Source organism: Triturus cristatus, chromosome 11 (assembly GCF_964204655.1).
Source record: "Triturus cristatus chromosome 11, aTriCri1.1, whole genome shotgun sequence".
NCBI classification, from domain to species: domain Eukaryota; kingdom Metazoa; phylum Chordata; class Amphibia; order Caudata; family Salamandridae; genus Triturus; species Triturus cristatus.
In genome coordinates, this window is record NC_140594.1 from 1,108,009,488 (window position 1) to 1,108,032,115 (window position 22,628).

Sequence of the window (22,628 nt, forward strand, 5' to 3'; positions counted from 1 at the left end):
CGTTCGAGGCATATGAGCTGCAGATTACACACTTTTGCATAGACTATATAGCAGTTCCCAACCCTGGCGGCGACCACCGGTATCTGTTGCAGTAGTTTGAAAAAGTGTTTAGTACAGCCTGGCCCACACTAGCTTGTTGCTTGGTTTGCACATCTACACAGTAATGTTTAGTTAAAGTGTGCGGTGTTGACCATGTAGCTGCTTTGCAGATATCTAATGGGATGTTCCCTAGAAAAGCCATAGAAGCCCCTATCTTTCGAGTAGAGTGGGCTTTAGGGGGAACAGATAGTGTGAGTTTTGCCTTGTGGTAGCAAATCTGTATGCATTTTACAATCCACCTAGCTATCCCGGATTTAGAGATGGGGTTGCCTTTATGTGGTGGAGAGAAAGACAAACACTTGTTTTGTTTTTCTGAAAGGTTGTGTTCTTTGGATATAATAAAGTAAGGCCCTTTTAACATCCAGTGTATGTAGAGCCCTTTCTGCAACAGTTTGAGGTTGCGATAAAAAAAACGGTAATTCTACCGATTGGTTTAGATGAAAGGAGGAAATGACTTTGGGTAGGAATTTTGGGTTGATACGGAGGGCAACCTTGTTCGGGTGCATTTGGAGAAAAGGTTCTTGTATAGTAAGTGCTTGTATCTCACTGACCCTTCTAAGGGAAGTGATGGCTACAAGGAAAGCTGTTTTCCATGTGAGAAATTGCAGTTCACATTTATGCAAAGGTTCGAAAGGCGGTCCCATTAGCCTTGTGAGAACTATGTTTAAGTTCCACACAGGTGAGGTGGTACTCTGGGGGAATTATTCGTTTGAGGCCTTCCATGAAGGCTTTATTGGCAGAAACTCTGAAAAGTGATAGGTGCTGTCGGTTTTGTAAATAGGCGGCAATTGCTGCGAGGTGTAGCCGGATGGATGTATATGCTAGGTTACACCTTTGTAGATGGAGTAAGTAGCATATGATGTGCTGTATAGATACGTCTAGGGGGTTGATTGTGTTATGGCAATAAACAAATCTTTTCCACTTTGCAGCGTAGCAGGCTCTAGTAGTAGGGCGCCTAGCTTCTCTGATGACGTTCATACAGTCAGGGGGAAGGTTAAGGTATCCGAATTCTAGGATCTCAGGAGCCAGATCGCAAAGTTGAGATTAGCTAGGTCCGGGTGTCTAATCTCTCCATGGTTCTGGGTTAGGAGGCATGGTGAGAGGTCCAACTTTTGGTGTGGCACTACCGAGAGTTCCAGCAGCGTGGTGTACCACGGTTGTCTGGCCCATGTTGGAGCTACTAGAATCAGTGTGAGGGAGTGCTGTTGTAGCTTTCGCACCACTAATGGAATTAGTGGGAGAGGTGGAAAGGCGTACGCAAATTTGCCTGACCAGTTCATCCATATCGCATTGCCTTTGGACAATGGGTGTGGGTATCTGGCGGCGAAGCTTGGGCATTTTTTGTTTTGGTGGGTGGCGAAGAGTTCTATGTGTGGATGCCCCCACATCTGAAAGAACGGGTGAAGAACCTGCGGGTGAAGTTCCCACTCGTGGATCTACTGCGTCTGTCTGCTGAGCAGATCTGCCATGGTGTTTTGGACCCCTGGGACATGTTGGGCTAGGAGAAAGATTGTGTGGAATTGCCCATCTCCATATGCTCTGTGCTAGTTGAGAGAGCTGTGGAGAGTGTGTGCCGCCTTGTTTATGCATGTAGTACATGGCCGTCATGTTGTCTGTGCGAATAAGGACTGCCTTGCCTAAAATGTGAGTGTGAAAGAATTTTAGGGCTAGGAAGATGGCCAGTAGCTCCAGATGGTTGATGTGGAGTAACTTTTATTGCGGCGTCCATGTGCCCTGCACTGTGAGGTGTAATAGATGAGCTCCCCAGCCGGAGAGCGATGCATCTGTTAGGATTATTTGTGGAACCGGGTCCAGGAAAGGTCGACCTCTGGAAAGATTCGTGGTGTTCCACCACTGCAGAGAGTGATGGGTGCGACCGTCTACCAACACCAGATCTGTCAGTTGCCCCTGGGCCTGGTTCCATTGGCGCGCTAAGCATTCTTGGAGTGGACGCATCTGGAGTCTTGCATGAGGCACTATGAAAATGCAAGAGGCCATCATCCCTATCAGTTGCATAAAAACTCTTGCTGGGAGAGAGTGTTAAGGTATGAATCTTTGACGCAAAGCCTGAATGCTTGCAATCCTGGGAGGATTGGGGTAGGCTATGGCTTTTGAGGTGTCTATGGTGGCACCGAGGTATTGCTTTGTGTGGGATGGTATTAGTTGGGATTTTTGGTGGTTCACTGTGAAACCTAGCTGGTGAAGTAGTTGGATTGTAGCGGCGGTGTGATGGACACATTGATTGTATGACGTGGCTTTTATTATCCAGTCGTCCAAATATGGGAAGACGTGAATGTGCTGTCTTCTGAGGTGTGCCGCCACTACCGCTAGGCACTTGGTGAATACCCTTGGTGCTGTTGTGACCCCGAATGGGAGCACCTTGAACTGGTAGTGTTGCCCGTCCACTACAAATCTGAGGTACTTTCTGTGGGAATGGTGTACCGGAAAGTGAAAGTATGTGTCTTTCAAGTCCAGTGTGGTGAGAAAGTCGTTCTGGGAGAGGAGTGGAAGTACCTGCTGAAGACTTTCCATGTGAAAATGGTCCGAATGTATGTATGTGTTTAGAGGCCGGAGATCTAAGATAGGTCGTAGAGTCTAGTCTTTTTGGTATCAGAAAATATAGGGAGTAGACCCCTAAATTTTGCTGATTGGCAGTGACTTGTTCTATCGCCTCTTTTTGTAGGAGGGAGATTACCTCCTGTTTTAGTAACGTGGAATGTTCTTGTGACATTGGGTGTTGCCTGGTGGAATGTTTGGGGGGGGGGGGGGGGGGGGAGGGTAGATGTCAATTAAAGGCAGAACCCAGAACGAATAATTTGGGTCACCCATCTGTCTGATGTGATGGACTCCCAGACGTGAAGGAAATTTTGTAGTCTGCCCCCGACCGGAGTGGGATGGTCTGGAGGGAGCAGGGGGAAGTCATTGGGTAGGCGGTGTGGCAGAGCGGGCGGTATTTGTTTTGCCTTTGCCATTGCCTCTATAACCGCCTCTTTGATAACCCCTTGTGAAGGTGGATTGAGCAGGGGATTTGTAGGAAGTGGACGCGCTATCTGAGGAATAGCCTCTGCCCGTGCCCCAAAAGGAAGAGCGGCGAAAGGAGCGCCTAGGAGGGTGTGACTGTAGGGCTCCCATAGATTACGCCGTATCTGTGTCTTTCTTCATCCTAGAGGGCCTCATCTACCTTTAGACCTAATAGATGCTCTTGATCAAATGGATGATTTAATATGGAGGCTTGTATCTCAGGTTTAAAGCCTGAAACTCTCAGCCAAGCATGGTGACGGAGGAGAACGAAAAGTTTCTTACCTGTCGGTGTAGTTTTGCAGCTTGAAGATCTTTCTGGATTCACTATGCTGTGCATTATTCCGCGATCTTGTGGTTGGGTCCGGATTCGTAGTCTTTTCTTTTTTTTTTTTTTTTTTTTTTGTAGCCCAGGTGGGCGTCGACGTCCACCATTTGGTGCACCTCCCGTGACGACGTTGTGCTTCCTGCGGAAGTCCCACCTTTGGGGCGCCATCTTCGGGTTCTTTTTTCCCTTTTTTTTTTTTTTTTTTAACCCTAGGCGATTGATTAATCCTTTTGTCCATATTTCTGTACGTTTCCACTTCTTTGATCCTATCCATTTCACCCCCTCTTCCTCCAGCCTCATCTTCCTGGCGGAGGTGGGTGGGTTCGCTAGTGAATCCAGAAAGATCTTCAAGCTGCAAAACTACACCGACAGGTAAGAAACTTTTCGTTTTGCAGCGTGAATCTTTCTGAATTCACTATGCTGTGCATAGATTTTGTAGCGGTTTTCCTATTTTTGTGGTGGCTGGGTGGAAGATGATCGCTGGTCGTTGAAAATGTGTTGTAGCACCTTCTGTCCGACCTGTGCTTCCTTATTCATTTGAATGTCCACGCAGTAGTGCTTTGTGAACGTGTGCACAGATGCCCAAGTTGCTGCGAGACAAATGTCTTGGATGGGCGTGTTTGCCAGGAAGGCAACTGTGGCCCCCTTCTTCCTTGTGGAGTGAGCTTGGGGCCCCTCCGTTAGCTCCTGTCCAGCCTGTTTGTGACAGAATTGAATAGTGAGGGCAATCCACCTAGCGATGGTGCCCTTGGTCACTGGTCTACCCATGAAGCTAGTAGCAAAGGACACAAACAGCTGCTTCGACTTCCTGAGTTCCTTGGTTCTTTCAATGTAGTGCATCACCGCTCTTCTGGCATCGAGGGTGTGCAGGGCCTTTTCTGCGTTTGTAGTCGGGTTTTGGAAGAAACTCGGTATCTGTATACTCTGATTCATGTGGAACGCCGACACTACCTTGGGCATGAAGTGTGGGTCCGTCCTCAGGACTACCCTGTCTTTGTGAATTTGAATGTAGGGCTCCTGTAGCGTTAGTGCTTGAAGCTCGCTCACCCTGCGTAGTGAGGTTATGGCCACTAGAAAGGCAGTTTTCATCGTCAACATTTGTAGAGTGGCCTTGTGAATGGGTTCAAACGGCGCCTTCATGAGCTCCGTCAGAACCACGTTTAAATTCCATGCCGGCGGCGGCAACCTTTTCGGGGGTGCCATTCTTTTGGCTCCCTCCATGAATCTCTTCACCACCTGCGAGGTGAAGAAGCTTCCACCCTTCTCACCTCTGGTGTAGTCAACGATCGCTGCTAGGTGTACCCTTAGGGAGCTCGAGCAGAGGTTACTCTTTAGAAGGTGTGTGAGGTACCTCAGCACAGTTGAGTCTCTTGTCATTCTGTTTTGCAGGCCCTTTTTCCTGCACCACACCGTGAATCTCTTCCACTTTGCGCTGTAGCACTTTCTTGTAGTAGGTTTCCTTGCCTCCCGTAGCACTCGCATAGTGCTCTGAGGTAACCTTAGGTGTGCGAACTCTAGGTCTTCAGGAGCCATGCTGCTAGGTTGAGTGTCTCTGGCTCTGGGTGCAGGACCTCCCCGTTTTGCATTGAGAGCAGGTCTTTTCTCCTCTCGAACCTGTACGGATTGCCTTGCGCCATTTCTTGAATCTGTGAGAACCATGTCTGCCTCGCCCACTGTGGAGCCACCAGGATCAGAGTCATGTTGCTGGTTCTGCACTTGTCGAGCACTCTGTGCAACAGGGGTATCGGTGGAAAGGCGTAGGCAAATGTCCTCCACCAGCTTATCCATAGGGCATTTCCCTTGGATTGCTGATCTGGTTGCCTGGACGCGAAGCTTTGGCATTTTGCATTGTGGCGTGTTGCAAATAGGTCTATTGTGGGAGTCCCCCATCTCTGGAAGATTTTCTCCGTTTCCTGGCCATTGAGCTCCCACTCGTGTGATGCTGAGGTCTGTCTGCTCAGCCAGTCTGCCTCCACATTGTCCTTCCCTGGTAGGTGAATTGCCAGTAGATCTATCTTGAGAGGTATGGCCCATCTCCAAATCTCCTGAGCTAGGGATGAGAGGGGAAACGACTGTGTCCCCCCTTGTTTGTTGATGTAGAACATCGCCGTGGTGTTGTCTGTCTGTACCAACACCCTCTGGCCGAACAGGTGTCTCTGAAATGCCTTCAGGGCTAACAGTATCGTTTTCAACTCGAGGTAGTTGATGTGGCGGACCGCGTCTGCTGGAGCCCATAGACCCCTCACTCTGAGGTTGTCCATGTGCGCTCCCCATCCCTTCTGCGATGCGTCCGTGGTAATGGTCATTGTTGGGCTTGGTGGTGTCAGGCTTCTCCCCGTTGTTATGTTGTCTCTGTTCCACCAAGTTATCTCCTCCTGCACTGCGTGCGTAACAACCACTAGATCCTCCCAACTTCCGTTTGCTTGTGACCATTGCTGTTGCAGCCATTCCTGGAATGGTCTCATGTGCAGGCGTACATTCGGCACCAGCTGGATACAGGACGCCATCATCCCCATCATCTTGCTCACCGCCCTCACTGTCAGAGCTCGCCCCTTCTGGTAGAGCTGCGTCTCCTTCAGTAGAGCATCTGTCCTCCTGTCGCTGGGCACTACTGTACTGTTGAGGGAGTTGATCTTTGCCCCCAGGAAAATCTTTACCTGTTCCGGTTCCAGCGATGATTTTCCCCAGTGGATGGAAAATCCCAGATTTGTGAGGGTGTCCGTTACGCGTTTTGCGTGCCTCTCGCACTTCTCGCGTGAGTTTGCCTTGACCAGCCAGTCGTCCAAGTAGGGGTATACGTGTATTCCCTGCTTTCGTAGGTGTGCCGCTACCGCCGACAGGCATTTCGTAAAGACCCTTGGCGCAGATTTTAATCCGAAGGCCAGGGTTGTGAACTGGTAGTGTTCCTGTTCGATGTTGAATCTTAGAAGGCCCTTGTGCCTTCTGTTTATTGGGATGTGAAGGTAGGCATCCTTGAGGTCCACGGTGACCATGAAGTCCCCTTCTCTTATCTGTGGCAGTACCTCCTGCAGTGAAGTCATTTTGAACCTTTGCGTTCTGATGAACTTGTTTAGGTAACGGAGGTCCCGTATGGGTCTGAGGTCTCCGTCTACCTTCGGCACCACGAAGTAGTTTGAGTAGACCCCTTTGTTGCGTTCCCTGAACGGCACCGTCTCTATGGCTCCCTTTTGTAGGAGTTTCCGTGTTTCTTCTCTGAGTATTGCCAGTTCTTGGGCCGATCTCGGTCTTCCCTTCGGCTTCCTGTTTGGAGGTCTTTTCTCCAAGTCTACGCAGTATCCGTACTGCACGATGTTCCGTATCCACTTGTCTGTGGTTATACGCCGCCACTCCTGAAGGTAGAACCTCAGCCTTCCGCCTACTGGTGACGTATGCTCGTAGGCTCTTGAATCTTCTCTTCCCCCTGATGACACTTTTTTGCGCCTCACCCTTGGGGACCTTACGAGGGTAGGCGTCTTCTTGCGTGCTGAGTCACTTCGAGGAGGGCTGATCGCCCCCTCTCCTCCTTTGGCCACGTCCGTTCCCTCTCCCGCGAAAGGACTGGCCCCGAGGTTGATATTGCCAGCTTTGCTTCTGCTGACTTTGTCCGTGACCTTCGCCCTGCTGACCTTGCTGGAACGCCTGGTGCGACGTCCCCTGTTGGCTTCCACCCCTACCGTAGGGTCTCCTCGAGGGATTTCCTCGTCTCATTCCCCTCAGCTGTAGGGCCCCCATGGACCTCGCTGTCTCGTTTTCCTTCTTGAGCTGGGTGAGCTTTTCGTCCACCGTTGCTCCGAACAGTGTCTCTCCGTTGAAGGGGGTGCCAAGGATGTTGTTCTGCACTTCCGGTTTGAATCCCGAGATTCTTAGCCATGCATGCCTCCTCTCTGTGACCCCTATGGCCATGAGTCTTGCTGAAGTCTCTGCCCCATCCAATGCCGTCTTTATACAGGAGTTGGCGATGTTCTTGCCTTCATCCACCAGGTGAGAGGCTCTCTGGCGGTATTCTTCGGGGAGGTGCTTTACTAGCTCCCCCATCTCATCCCAGTGTTGGTATTGGTGTCTATTGAGGAGTGCATTCGAATTCGCCATGCGCCAGTGCATTGCAGCGTTCCTCTCGACCTTTCTGCCTGTGAGGTCGATCCTCCTGCTCTCCTTATCCGGAGGTGGGCCCGAAGTTGCTGGAACGTTGGCCCTTCTCCTGGCCGTGGAGGCTATGATGGAGTCTGCGGTGACGCTACCCTTGATGTAAGGTGGGTCCAGGGAGGAGTGCTTATATTTCTTCTCTGTCCTGGGCGTGATCGACCGGCAGGTGGCAGGCTCCTTGAAGGCTTCTCTCCCCTGGTTCATCACGCTTTGTAGCATGGGGAGGAACTGACTCCTAGTCTGGATGGGGAGCAGTGTTTCGACGAGAAAATCAGCTTTCGGCCTCTCCTCGTCGAGTTTGACGCCGAAGGCCATTGCTGCGCTCTTCACCACCATATTGTATACCCCGATGTCGTCGGGTGGCGAAGGCCTCGAGGGGTACGTGTCCACGGCCTCCTCCGGGTTTTCGGTGTCGAGATCGTGCCATTCGACGTCGTTGCTGGTAGATGCCGCCGATTCGTAGAACGACTGTTGGTCTTCTTCCTCGGCTTCTTCCTCATAATAGGGCTCCTCTTCTTCCTCGAGATCCCTTGTCAGCCCTTCGGCGTCGAACTCGTCTTCGACCTCGACGACGTCCGCCGATGAAACCGTTGGAATCTTGAATTCCTTCATCCTGGCGTCGAACTCCTTCTTCCTTTGAAGGATGTTCTCCATTTCGGCCTCGAGCCGCCTCTTCTTTTTCTCCATTTCGGAGATGCTTTCGGCGTCGACCGCGGGTCTCTTCGATGAAACTTGCGTCGACGTTGAATGTTCTTTCTGCGATCGGCCAGTTTCATGGGATGATTTCGACGACCCTTGCCTTTCGGCGTCTTTCTGCACCAGGGAGTCCTTTTGTAAGGATCCGCTGGGCCTTTTGTCCTAAGTTCCCCCTTTGGACGTCGAAGTTTTCGGCGCCGGGGCTCCCTTCGTGGACCTTGACTCAGTTTTTCTCGAGTCACCCTCGTGTTTGAGGTGTTTTTTGATTTGCGCCCGACGATTCTCTTACCTCGTCTTCTTTTTTCTTGTCGGTCTCTACGACCGTGAAGTTTTCGGCTGTCTCGGCGACGTTGTCCTCGTCGTCCGTGTCGAGGCCCAGCTCGTAGAGTGTCGGGGGTTTCCCTTTGCCATCCATGTTGGCGTTGGCTCTTCTCTGCCTCTCTCTCACCCTGAGTGTCTTCGGCGCGAAGGCTGAGCAGGCGTTGCAGTCGATACTCTGGTGATCCACCGGTAGGCAGAGGTTGCAGACCGGATGCTGGTCTTTCTGCGCGAGCTTGTGGTGGCAGTTTGGGCAGAACTTGAATGGCGTCTTGTCCATTTCGCTCAGGGTCTCTGAGCGTGCATTCTCCAAGGCTGTCGAAGAAAAAAGGTTCGCTGGTCCTCTTTCTTCGCGCTCCTGATGAAATCTGTTGTATTCCTGATGTCTTCTCTTGATTCTATCGATGAAACTCGCTTTTCTTCCTTCTTCCTCCGAGTGAATTTCTGGAGCTTCCCGATGACGATCCAGACCCAACGGCGGAAAAAAGAATCTGAAGATGGCGCCCCAAAGGTGGGACTTCCGCAGGAAGCACGAGGACGTCACGGGAGGTGCACCAAATGGTGGACGTCGACGACCACCTGGGCTACAAAAAAAAAAAAAAAAAAAACAAAGAAAAGACTACGAATCCGGACCCAACCACAAGATCGCGGAATAATGCACAGCATAGTGAATCCAGAAAGATTCACGCTGCAAAACGCTAGTGTTAATGGCCCTGGAGGCTGTGTCTGCTGCTCCTAAGGAACAGCGTATAGAGGTGTTAGTTATGGTCTTACCCTCTTGAATCAATTCATTGGCGCTATTTCTGTATTTTTCTGGGAGATGGTGCATGATGGTTTCTAGTTCATCATAATGCGCTCTGTCGTATCTGGCCAATAGCGCTTGAGTGTTGGCGATACGCCATATATTGGCTGCCTGTGACGCACTGCGCTTTCCTGACGCGTCCAGGGGCTTTGACGCTTTGTCAGGTGGTGGTGCTTCGCCTGACGCCTGGGAATTTGGCCTCTTCCGTGCAGTGGATACCACTAGGGAATCCAGTGGCGCTGGCCCTTTGATGTAGGCAGGATCTGTGGGGGCAGCTTTATACACTCTCTATGCGTGGGTTTAGGACCCTAGCCCTGACTGGGTCTTTAAAAACCTCTGGCGCATGTTTTATTACCCCTTTGAGCATAGGTAGTATAGAAGTAGACCTATGTGCGGTATCAAAGATGTCAAGGAGGAAATCTCCCTCTACTGGGTCAGTGTGTAGCTCTACCCCGTGATAATGTGCCGCCCTCTGAAAAAGGTGGTGAAAACCTAATGAGTCTTCTGGTGGAGATTGCCTGGATGGATAATAGATCATCTTGGGGGACATCTGGAATGTCTGGATTATTATAATCGCCCCATGGGTCTGGGGATCCTGTAGGGGTGGGGTCTTGTGGCACATCTGCTGGATAGTAGTATGGGTCCCCCTGATCATCATGGTCTGGAGACGGGGTCGGAGAGCAATGAGGCAGGAGTGGAGAAGGCGGAGGGGGCAGAGGTGGAGAGGGTGGAGGAGGTGGGGGAAGGTACTCTGAAAGGGGAGGTAGCAGTCTTTCCTCGGTGGAGGCGGAGTTGGTTTGTCCAAATGTCTCTTTTTAGAAGAAAGTGCCAAATGTCCAGTTTTTGGATCCTTGGCAAGTGCCTTTTGCAAAGGATCCGGTGTAAACAGTTCTTGAGATAATGGCTGTTCGGTCGGCGCCGAAGGTTTCGGGGCCGATGGCTTTTTAGGCTTGTCCGTGCCGTGCTTTTTTGGAACCTCCGATTTTTGGGTCGGCGCCGAGGCAGGCTTCGGCGCGGGAGTGTCGGTGCCGAGGCCCTCAAGATGTTTGGTCGGTACCGAGAGGCTGGGTTTCGACACGAGGGCTTTGGTGCGGAGCTCGGTGTCGAGGTAGAGGCCGATCTCTTTTATCGGCACCACTGGCAGGCTGGCTCGAGCCCGAACCGCCGGAAGGCTTATTAGGCTTCTTCACCTGGCCTGAAGATGGGGTGTTCGAAGCAGTGTCTTTGGTCTTGCCTAGGCCCGGAGGCGAAGGCGTGACCGAAGCCTTTTTGGGTGTCAGCGCGGGTGTGGGAGGAGGTATTTTACTCACGACCCTCTGCGCCGGGGTGATGTCCTCCACATCCGAGTCGTTGGCTTCGGAAGCACTGACGAGGTCCTCTTCGGTGTGCTGCTGTCCCGGAGCTTCGACGTCGTCCCCGAAGATGTCGACTTGAACGGAAGTCGAGGAGTGCACCATGTTTCATCTGGCCCTTCGATCTCGAATAGTCTTTTTGGATCTGAAGGACTTGCAGGTGGGACAGTCTCGAGCCCCGTGTTCAGGGGAGAGGCAGAGGTTGCACACCTCATGAAGATCGGTGGGGGGGAATTTGGACCCACATCAAGGGCACTTCTTGAATGGAGTTCTTTCCATCAGCCGGGACCGGAGCTTGGGATAGGCCTGAAGGCCGCCGTCGACGACTGGAATCGAAGATGTGTCGAAGAGAAGGTGATTGAGGAGATCAGGATCTGAACAATACAGCGAAGAGCAAGGATTCCGCTTCGATCGTCGAACTGGAAATGTTCGGAACCGGAGCGCGAAGTATTACATCCGAGCCCGATGGCGGAAAAAAACAATCTGAGGATGGAGCCGAAGCCCATGCGCAATAAGAAACCAAGAGAGGAGTCACCGACCTCGTCACTTCCAAAGACTTTCCAAGAGGAAAAACAAACTGCAAACATCCGGGCCCAACACCAGATGGCGATCTATGCAAAGTGTGTAATCTGCAGCTCATATGATATATATATATATACACACACACACACACACACACACACACACACACACACACACGAGTGGAGAAACCGGGTCATCATAAGGATTTTGGGGGCCCTGGGCCAAACCTATTTTGGTGGCACTGACAGTATACAGACGCAGTTGTCCAAATTCTAAATGTGTTTACATCTAATTTTCAAGGATGGTGATGGGTTTTATCAATATTGTAACATAAGCAGTTCACTAATATTACACCAAGTAATATCGGACACTCCAAGATGAAGCTGCTGCGGGTGGAGACGAGGCTGCGGGAGGAGGAGTGGCTGCGGGCGAAGAGGACAGTCGTCAATAAAAACAGGAAGCTTCCCAAAAGGCCCTTTAAGTCAGCTGTGAAAGCACTTACATCTAATATAATGAGGTAACCCAGTGCTCCTCAGAACCTGGGTGTACAAGAATATGGAAACTGTTGGCTGTCTGGTACAGAATGGATTCTAGGTTTACTGAATAAGAATTAGAAAACAAGGTTGATCAAGAAGGAACAATGTACGCCTGGTCGGGGTACCAGAGCGTGAGAGAACCGGCCCTAGATCTTAGTCGAAGATCTTATAAAAAATCAACTGTAGCCGCGTTGACTGTCCAGTTTCTTCTTAGTAGAAAGAGCACACCGAGTGCCCGGAGGAAGACCCCGGTCGGGCCCCCCCGCACCTCACCCCCAGCAGATATTGGCGTGCATATTTAACTTTTGCAATCAAGACACTGCACTGCAGACGGAGCGCATAGTCCCCCAGATACAAGCGGATAACTGCAATGTGACCCTGTATCCAGACTATACTGTGGACGCGCATGAGGTAGCTTTATTGCGGCACTTGTGTTATACTATTACCCTGCCTAGCGCTAGCGGACGCTAGCTTATACGTATTTTACCTTGATTGTCACTATTTATGTGTGCATGAAAAACCTTTTCAACAAAACAATCCTTTTAAAAACAAACTAATCACGTTGAGGAATTGCCCGATTCATTGAGTCTGCGCTGATCATACCCTTCCGGTTGCTTCCCAGTCCACCACAGGTCCCAATCTTGAGTGAGTGGAGGGAGGCTACTTCCGGTATTGCAAGGGTTGGCGGTCTTGTCCCCTCCTCTCCCCACCACGGAGCCCGTCTGCACCAGCCACCGACAGGGAACCAATTCAACATGGCTCTGCTGAATTGCAGATCCATGCCTAAACACGCTGCGGATATTTCTATATTGCTACAAGATACAGAACTAGATGTTCTGTTCCTTACGGAGACCTGGTTGTCGCCTAGTTCAGACCCTGATGTTCAAGCACTGCCCCCGGGATACCCGATTCAGCGCTTAGACAGAACATGTAGCAAGGGCGGAGGGATCGCTATCGTTTACAAAGATTATTTAGTTTGCCGCTTCCTAGATAGCCCCTGCTAGATTGCAAAAACGCCGTATTCTCTATCCAATTTACTCCCTCACTTACTTTGGCTGGCATTCTTCTTTACCGCCCACCAGGAGCACAGGGACAATTCTGAAGCTCGATACCTGAAACTGTCCTAAACCTAGCTAGTGCGTCGTCCAATTTTAATCTTCTTGGGGACTTTAATTTACATTTTGATGAGCCTTTAGATAAAGTGGCCGATGACCTCACCCATGATCTTGCAGCCTACCAGCTGCACCTGAAGATTCACCAAGCCACTCATATGAAGGGTCATCTTGACCCTATTTTTTCCAACCAGAGTAGAATTAAAAGGGAAGGAGGCCATCCCCCTCCCTTGGTCAGACCACTTCCTAGTCCGTTTTTCATGGCACCCATCCTCCACGCGCACTCATCTTTCGGCATCTCGCATCCAAGCTCGCGACTGGCCCAAACTAAGCGCAGAGGACTGGACCCGTGAATTGAAATTAGCACCCACACATGACCCCGATCCCTCAATTGCCAACAGAAAGTTCTGCACATGGATTGAGAATTCACTAGATTAAGTGCTGCCCAGAAAACCCAGTCTAACAAAAAAAAATACGGAAGTACGGTTGGAGTACTGACGGATGTAGCTCCCACTCGTGCATCTGGTGGCTGTGTCTGCTGAGCAGATCCGCCATCTGGTTGTCCTTGCCGGGGAGGTGTTCCACCATGAGGAATATGTTCCTCTGAACGGCCCACTTCCACATGCTCGGAGCCAGATGAGACAACTGTGGAGAGTGCGTTCCTCCCTGCTTCTGTATGTAGTACATGGCAGTCATGTTGTCCGTCCGGATCAACACGACTTTGTTGCACAAGTGTACTTTGAATGCCTTCATTGCCAGGAAGATTGCCATCAGTTCCAGAACGTTGATGTGGATCTTTTGCTGAGTCGTCCATAGTCCCTGCACTGTGTAATTGAGTACATGAGCTCCCCAACCCTGGAGAGAGGCGTCCGCTGTCAGTATTATTTGTGGAACGGGCTCTTGGAACGATCGGCCCTTGCAAAGGTTTTGTGGATTCCACCAATGCAGAGAGTTGTATGCCCGACCGCTCACCAACACTAGGTCTTTTAATTGTCCGTGAGCCTGATTCCATTGACGTGCCAAGCACTCCTGAAGCGGGCGCATATGTAGTATCGCGTGCGGGACTATGAAAATGCAGGAGGCCATCATGCCTATCAACTGCATGAACAGTCGCGCAGGAAGGGAGTGTTGGGGTGTGAACTTTGAAATCAGCATTTGCATGCTGTTGATCCTCACTAAATTTGGCTGAGCTGTGGCTGCCAGAGTGTTTATGGTCGCGCCCAGGTACTGTCGTACGTGTGCGGGTTGGAGATGTGATTTTGGGTAATTTAGTGAGAATCCCAGACTGTAAAGAAGGTGAATGGTGAGGGACATGTGGCTGGCACATTGCTGGGCTGACTTTGCCTGAACAAGCCAGTCGTCCAGGTAAGGGAAGACGTGAATGTGCTGTCTTCGTAGATGTGCAGCCACTGTTGCTAGGCACTTGGTAAAGACCCTGGGTGCTGTTGTTACTCCGAAGGGGAGAACTTTGAACTGATAGTGATGCCCCTGAATAGTGAACCTGAGATATTTCCTGTGTGATGGGTATATGGGTATGTGGCAATACGCATCTTTCAAGTCCAGTGTGGCTAGGAAGTCTCCCTGACTGAGGAGCGGTAGAACCTGCTGTAGGGTGAGCATATGGAAATGCTCTGAGAGAATGTAGTGGTTGAGGGGTCTCCGGTCTAGTATAGGTCTGAGCGAACCGTCCTTTTTTGGGATTAAGAAGTACAGAGAGTACACCCCTGTCCCCTGTTGGTTGACGGGCACAACCTCTATTGCACCTTTTTGCAGCATAATTAGCACTTCCTGCTGCAATAATGCCAAGTGCTCTATGGACATAGGACGGTGCTTTGGCGGTATGTTGGGTGGAGTGGACATTAATTCGAGACAGTAACCGTGCTGGATAATGTCCCTGACCCACCTGTCTGTGGTGATGGTCTTCCACGCTGACAGGAACTGTTGGAGTCTCCCCCCGACAGGTGTTATGGGGTCGGGGGGCAGGGGGAGGGCGTCACTGTTTGTTTTTGGGGGAGGACCTGGTGTTGCCATACCCACGTCCTCTGCCTTTGGTGCTGGATCCACGATATCCACCTCTGGTGGTTTTATCATAGTTACTTTGTGTGCCCCCTTTATTGTACTGCTGCTGTGACCCCCTGACCTCTAGCTGCTCCTCTATTCCCGGGGCGACGAAAGGAGCCACTACGAAACTGCTGCGTCTGCAGAGCCCCCATTGATTTTGCAGTGTCAGTGTCAACTTCAGGGCCCAATAGTCTGTGTTGACCGGTTGATTTAAGATATTGTTCTGAATCTCAGGCTTGAAGCCTGAGATTCTCAACCATGCGTGCCTCCTCAACATGACGCTTGTGTTGATTGCCCTCGCCGCAGTGTCGGCTGCATCCAGTGCGCATTTGATGGATGCATTGGTAAGGAGTTGTCTGATAAGGAGCTCCGCTGCCTCTTTATATTCATCTGGCAAATGTTGTAGCAGTGATTCTAGTGTGTCGTAGTGGGACCTATCATAACGGGCCAGGAGTGCCTGTGTGTTGGCAATGCGCCAGATGTTTGCCGCTTGCGCTGCTATTATTTTGCCTGATGTCTCCAGCACTTTGGACTCCTTGTCTGGGGGAGGAGCATCACCCGTTTGTGAGTGGGCTCTTTTGCGAGCATTAGCAACAACCATGGAGTCTAAAGGTAACTGACCCCTAATGTACATAGGGTCTCCGGGTGCAGGCTTGTATTTCTTTTCGATTCTGGGGTTCAGCACCCGTGCCCTGGTTGTTTCTTTAAAAATGTCTTTTGCAGGTTTTAGAACTCCCTTTAACATTGGCAGAGTTTTGACAGTTTTTTCAGAGGAGGGGAAAGTGTCCACTAAGAAGTCTTCTTCTACAGTGTCAGAATGGAGTTCCACTCCATGATTGGCAGCAGCCCGTTCTATGAGGGCATTAAAGGCAGCAGTGTCCTCTGTGGGAGATGTTTTTAAATTATAAAGCTGCGTGTCAGGAGTATCTGGTGCGGTACCCTGGTCGGTGGGGTCATCCCATGCCTGATCTGGGTCTTGCAAGTGATAATCAGGATCGATATCCCCAGGGTAGGTGGTATCATCGCCTACATAGTCCTCTCCTGCGTCTGCCTCTGAATGCGTAGGAGAAAAGGACGGTGGATCCTGATGGAAGGGTTGAAAATTTTCATGAAGCACTGGTTCTGATCCTGCCGGCAATTTGTGTTTGAGAGGAATTTTGTAGGAGTCCAATCCCCTCTCTGGCGTGATTTTCCGCTTGCAGAGCATCAACCTACCAGTGTCGGCGTCGATAAATTGTGCCTGTGAAGGCTCGATATCCGTTTGTCCAGTGGATGGGGACCGTGTTTGGCGGACACGTGTCTGAATCTCGAACAGTTTCGGCGCCGTGGGTGGCGGCAACCCAAACGTGATGTTAGCCGGCGCCGAGTGTGATTTTGCGGCCTTGTGCGTGTCGGGACCCGACGTAGAGTGGAGGGTTGCCCGGTCTCTGATGTGTTGCAACGATGCTGAGACCTGTTGCACGGTGAATGCAGATGGCGCCTTGGAACCGATCAGCACCTTGGAGGTAGGCGTCGAAGCGACATCCAACTTCTTTGCAGTGTTTGGGTCGTGGATCCGAAGGGAGGTATCGACGCTCGTCGGAGTCGATGACTTGGCAGGCGCCGCAGTCTTCGACGTAGACGCAGACGGGTTGGCCACTTTGACTTTGGTGGTTTGGGCCGTAATCTTCGGTGCCAGAGGCCGAGGTGCTGCGTGGGGACCGAGGGCCTTCTTTTTCGGCTCGGCGCCCGAATCCGCTGCGGTGAGCTCGGCACCGAAATCTCTTTTGGCGCGGTCGGAGGCGATGACCTTTGCCGGCGTCGAAGGAGTGGAGGGCTTCGAGCCGATCGCAACCATTTTCACTTTCGGTTTCGATGGAACCGGTGCGATGGACGGTTTCGCTGAAGGGAATCCAGTCGTCTTCGATAATAATGGCTCCTGTGAAATGTTCGAGGCCGGGCCTGGAGGCGGGGCCGAAGAACCGTGAGATCGATCTTGGGTAAGGCCCGTAGGCGATCCCTCGACCTGAGCCTTATGACGACTTATTTTTTCGGCCTCCGTATCGACGGGTTGGCCTAGCTCTTCGCTGGAGCTATCTTCCTCGGCCCCAAGGGCCTCATCGTAGTCTCCTACCTCTTCGACGACTACTTCTCCCTGAAAGATCACCTCATCGTCGCCTTCCGATTGCGAGTCGTGTTCGGAAGCGGGGCTGGAGTCTACGTCTTCTATGCTCTCGGCGTCTTCGTCCTCGGTGCTAAAGATGTTGGCCGGGGCAGGCGCCGATTGCTGCGCCTCCAATCTCGCTGCCCGTCGATTCCGGAGAGTCTTCTTCGAGCGGAACCGGGCACAGGCCATACATTTCGACTCATCGTGATCCGGTGAGAGACATTTGTTGCATAACGGGTGGACGTCGATGTGTGGGTATTTCGCGTGGCATAAAGGACATCTCTTGAAGGGAGTCCTTGATTCCATAGTCGATCGAAGTTCGGACCAAGCGGATCCGAAAAGCTTGAAGAAGGTGCTAAAGCACTAAAGAAAGTGGTCGATACCGAACGGGAACAGTACCGACGAGAACTAAAGGCCTTTTGGCTTTAAACTGAATTTTCCTAACTTGAGCGAAGATAAGCACATCCGAACCCAATGGCGGAAAAAAACAATCTAAGGATGGAGGATGCCCATGCGCACTGTAGTCCAGGGGAGGAGCCACCTATCTCGTGATACTTCGAAGACTCTTCCAGGACAACAATGTGCAATCATCCGGACCCAACACTAGGCGGCAATCTATGCACAGATATGAATTCAGCAGCCCACATGCCTCGAACATACAGCTCTGTACACCACCTCAGCACCACAACAGTATCACTGCAGAATTGCATGGCGCTACCTACCAAGCAAGCAGGAGCACAGCTTTTGAGTTTTGTGGATACAGTCTTGTGTCTAGGGAAATACACCAGGGGCGGAATCTGCAGTTTGAGTTCTAGATCAGAAATTAATTTACCATTGTGCTATATAATGTCTAATCTCAGTAAGTCACTATATACGGGCGGAGCTATTATGAAACTCAAATGTTCACACCAAGGTCAACCCAAAACAAAGCGAAAACAAGAAAAAAAAAAATCAAGATCCTCAAGCATTTTGCTGGAAGCTAATCCAAGCATGACAAGGGACGGAGCTACATTTAAAGAAATAGTCTAATCGAATATCAAAACCATCACCACTTCTGCTACCATTGTTTCTCATTTTAATCTAAACACCCACAAACTTTGCCTTGTTCCAAAAACTGTGCTAGGAATTCTGGCCTGGTCTATATACCTTTTACTAGCCTCCCTTCACACAAAGAACGCAATGTGCACTTCATGCTACTTATGGGCTTCCAGAATAGCCTAGCCATTTCCTTGGATGAAAACGGAACTTGCGCAATCTATACAAAAGCCTTCCAGCCTGTACTATTCGGCACAGTATCCCCTCTTGGCACTTCAAAAAAAATATGCCTTGCCTCATAAGATGTACTCATTCCCAACACACCGCCTTGCACTTGATCCCACAGGAGAAAGCACATCAGAACAATGCTATTTCTGTGAGGCATTAAATGCAAGGGTTTAAGATTAGCTCTGCAGTGCATGCCGTGCTAAACATCCCAAAGATTAAAAAAAAAGCAATGCCCATCACAGTACAACCATGCGTACACCGTCTCAAGAAGAGTAAGGATTCTAATGTCTGCTGTATTACTCCACATAACCCATTTGTACATTAATCCCAGCTTCGACAGCTGTGGCAAATCAATTAACATTATTCTGGTTTCCCAGTTTGTCCCACCACCTGTAATATCCTCAGTAGTGCTCAGAGGCAAAAGCTTGAAGGTGAAGCAGCTGAGGGTTATGTACCTTGAACAGCTGTTTCTGCATTCTCCACCGAGGAAGTTACTGCCGGTGCTACTGAGGGTTGCATTTCCTTGGTCATCTCCTTCTCAGCTTTTTTCACAGGCTCCTCTCCACTTGCAGCAGGAACAGCAGCTGGTGCAGCAATCTGTTCAACTGCTTTCACCACCTCTGGCTCCGAGATGGGACTGATGTCAGATTCTGCTGGCTCATCAGCTAATTTACAATCCAAAGTCCCTGATAATCCAAGCCCGTTGGCAAGTTTCAGTTCTTCAGGCTGGGCGATGGGAGAGTCCATGACCGGTTCAAGCTGGGAAGGAGCCTCAGCTTGGGAAGGAGACTCCAAGGCAGGCTTTGGCAGATTTAGTGGCTCTTGAGTATTGGGCTGGGAACGTAGCTCTGGCTGAGCAGCAGGTTCTGGGTGGGCAAACAACTTGGGCGGCGCAGAGAGGCAAGAAGCAGCCTGTGGAGGTGGCTCTGCAGGGGATTGGGAGGTAGGAGGAGAAGGGGCCTCAAGTTCTTCAGTAAGTTGAGAAACAGAAGGGGGCTCGGGCTCTGAAGGATGCTGGGATATAAGTTGAGAAAGGGGCTCAGGCTTCAGAGAGGGCTGGGAAGCAGGCTGAGTGGTGGGCTCAGGTTTTATAGGTGGGACAGAGGCAGCCCGAATAGGGGCCTCAAGCTTTACAAGTGGCTGGGAAGCAGGCGGTGTAAAAGACTCAAACTTCACAGGGGGTTCAGTAGAGGGTTCAGGCTTTACAGGGGGCTGAGATGCAGGCTGGAGAGAAGGCTCCGGCTTTGGAGGTGGGTGGGAAGTTGGCTCTGACTTGGAGGGCTTGGCAGTGGGCTCGAGCTGAGCAGGAAGCTCAAACTGGGAAAGGACCTCAGGTTGGGCAGGAGGCACAGAAAGAAAAGGAGGCGTAGGGCAGGAAGGAGGCACAGGCAATTTTTCAAGTATACCGTTTGATTCTACTATGGCCTGTTGGGGGGAGGGTACCTCTAGGGCAGAGGTCAGAGGCTCTTCCAAGGCTTCCTCAATTGGAAACCTCTGTGGGTTCTCAACTTGTGTTCCTAGGGGTACCGGCTGAATTGTAGGCTCCAACAAAGGACTTTGTCTTTCTTCCTCTGCTAAGGGTTCCACCAACTCAGAAAGGGGACTTTCCTCTAGGATATCAGTTTCAGGAGTAGACAACTGGGCCTGCGTTAGAGGAGTGAGCTCTAACACATGCGGAATATAGTCCGGTCCTGGAAGAATTAGTCCTGTGGGCACAACTTCAAACTCGGGATCAGCTGCTGGAGGAAGTGGTGGGGATGGCGATGGCTTGCTCACAAATGGTGCAGGTTTAGGACGATCATCTGAAAAAAATACAAAGGTGCTTAACATCTGGACTCCTCCTCACACAGTCATAATACAGTATTACCTTTTTGCCTTTCTCTACAGTTAACTTTCGAAATACCTTCCCCTCGCTCTCTCCAAGTGGGTGTTTAGAGGCTTATTGTGCAAAGGATTTCAATACTTTAGACCCCAAATGAAAAATAAGAAAATGTCAAGATCAGCTGCATAAGACATTGCATTTCTGTGCAGAACTCATTTCGACCCAACTCAAATAAAGTAATCTACCCAGCATATATTTAATAGTGGTCTTAAATTTTGTCTGAATGCTAACCTGGAAGGCACTCTGAGGGCCAGGTCTTTAGAAAAGTATGCAGGAGCTGAACAGCCAAAAGGGCAAAGAGTAATATAAATACAAACCACTGACAAAATTCCTTGAGTGCATTTATGAATTATATAGTGTGGACTGAATTTAGCATTTACCTCCTTCCCTGATGTCATTGTTACATTTCTAAGGCCGATACCTGTGTTCAACCAGTGATGTTCTGGCAGCATACTGCTGGAGAGGGATGATCCACCAGCAGTATCCTCATGCAGCACCTAGGCCTTTCCCATAGACTGCTAGTGCTTCAGAAGCACTCCCAACTCTGACAAGATGATGTCACAAAGCAGCATGACTAGGTCACTGCAAGATTAGTGCTCTGCTCTACAGCAACTTTACTTCCTAAACAAATACCAACCTGGTCTCACGACGACTGTTACGTGGGCACTCTCTCCATTAGCCTGCACTTCACCAGCGATGGACTGTGGGGGGGAGGGGAAAGGAAGAGCAACAGGTTATTCACACCGGAAGCCTTTCATCAGAACTGCACTCTGCCCCCCCTACCCCACCCCCCAGTCTCTAAACTCTCCCCCTTTAGCTGCCCCCCTCTCAACACACTGGAGCCACATGACTCCTGGAAGAAGCTTGACCAATTGCATCACAAACACTGATGACCTCAAGTGATGCTGTCTTGTAGTCCCAGATTACCAGAGGCTGATAAAATACAAATTTACCTATGACAAGTAGGAAAATATGTCATAAGCCAGACAGCTACAATTCCCGTATGGTTTGTAATCCTATAGATGCCCAAATGTCAGTCCTCACTAACCCTGGTTCAGAAGGGTTCACAGCACCAACAGCTAAGCTTTCTAGGAAAGGAACCTAGAAACTATTGATCTCAGTGCAAGGATGAGCTTACAAGCAGTAAATGTGGTAAATAGAGATATGATGGTTAGTGAAGAAACTTTAGAGGGGGGGTTGTTACTACCGACTCCACTGCTGGGAAGGCCACATTTTGACTCCAAAGTGGACCCAGTGGAGCACAAAAAATATATACATTTAATGAAATCTGGACAGTAAGTTACTTACCCTGTAAGACAAATTCACAGCGTACAGTGCTGTAGATTCACATGCTCTGCATACTCCAACCATCTAATGTGGGCTCGCACATTTGCCAATTTTTTTTTGGAAGTAGCATTTTGCGTTACGAGGTATAAGGTGACACTCCTTAGGCTGGTTCTGCGCATGGACAGACTTTTTTGCCCGGTGAGTAAAACTATTCTGGAGAGGTCACAAGAGTACCACACATGTGCATTGTTCTGGTTTTTGGGTAAAGGAAGAACCGGTCGGCATACAAAGCCACAGTGTTGTGTTGCCTGGTTACCAGGAATGTTTGGCTAGCAAGCCTTCCTGGAATGTTTGTGTTTGACTAAGAATTGTGTTGGAGCAGTTGGAGGGACACTGTAGATGAAGGTTGACTCCTTCCGTGCTCCTTTGCTATAAATCCATTAGGCGAATTGCGGATTAGGTGCATCTTTTCTACTCTGGCTACGAGCGCTAAGGAAGTTACAGGAACCTTTGCGTGCTGTGGATTACTTGGGAGGAATGCTCTTGGAAGGATTTAACCCCTTCGCTGAGCGGCAAATTATCGCGGATTCTAGGTAATCTGCTTATGTGACATTCAGGTCCGTGTCTCGGCTGGATTACCGGTTATGTCCAGTCTGGCTCATAGTTCCACATTATTTAATTGCAGCTGCGCGACGCTCCAAGCAGCATCTCCCCTGGAGGAGTCTTCACGCAGTGCTTAATCCTTGCGCTGGGAAGGCGAGCAGAGGAATGGGATGCAACGTCTTCACGCGGGGACACGCTGCGTGGCCTCGCTTAGCGACCATCTTGGATCTCTTCACCGGAGCTTGAGAAAAGAGTACAGCTTTGGTTTGATACCAGTTTTTTGTGACGGAATGGAATTTGAAAAAAGAAATAGGAATTTGGAAGGTACAGACTTTCACTTTATCCTTAAGAATTATTTAGCCCCAATTACTGATTTTTTTGGGGAATTTTAGACAATTTCTACTGGGCAAATTATCAGTTACCTTGTGTGTGCTCGTTATGGGCGGTGAAAAGCAGGTCA

At 50.2% G+C, this 22,628-nt stretch overlaps 1 protein-coding gene across 13 annotated transcripts in view; it reads right to left on the minus strand.

The window, feature by feature from the left end:
• Positions 1 to 22,628, minus strand: part of LOC146786091 (eukaryotic translation initiation factor 4 gamma 1-like) — a 1,219,153-nt gene that overhangs the window by 608,307 nt on the left and 588,218 nt on the right. For all 13 annotated transcript variants that reach the window (XM_085635575.1, XM_085635572.1, XM_085635570.1 and 10 more), the window contains 2 exons: positions 20,916 to 20,979; positions 18,852 to 20,198 (listed from right to left, as the gene is read on the minus strand). In XM_085635575.1, the coding sequence (XP_085491701.1) occupies positions 18,852 to 20,198; positions 20,916 to 20,979 (1,411 nt within the window). The remainder of the gene's footprint in view (positions 1 to 18,851; positions 20,199 to 20,915; positions 20,980 to 22,628) is intronic.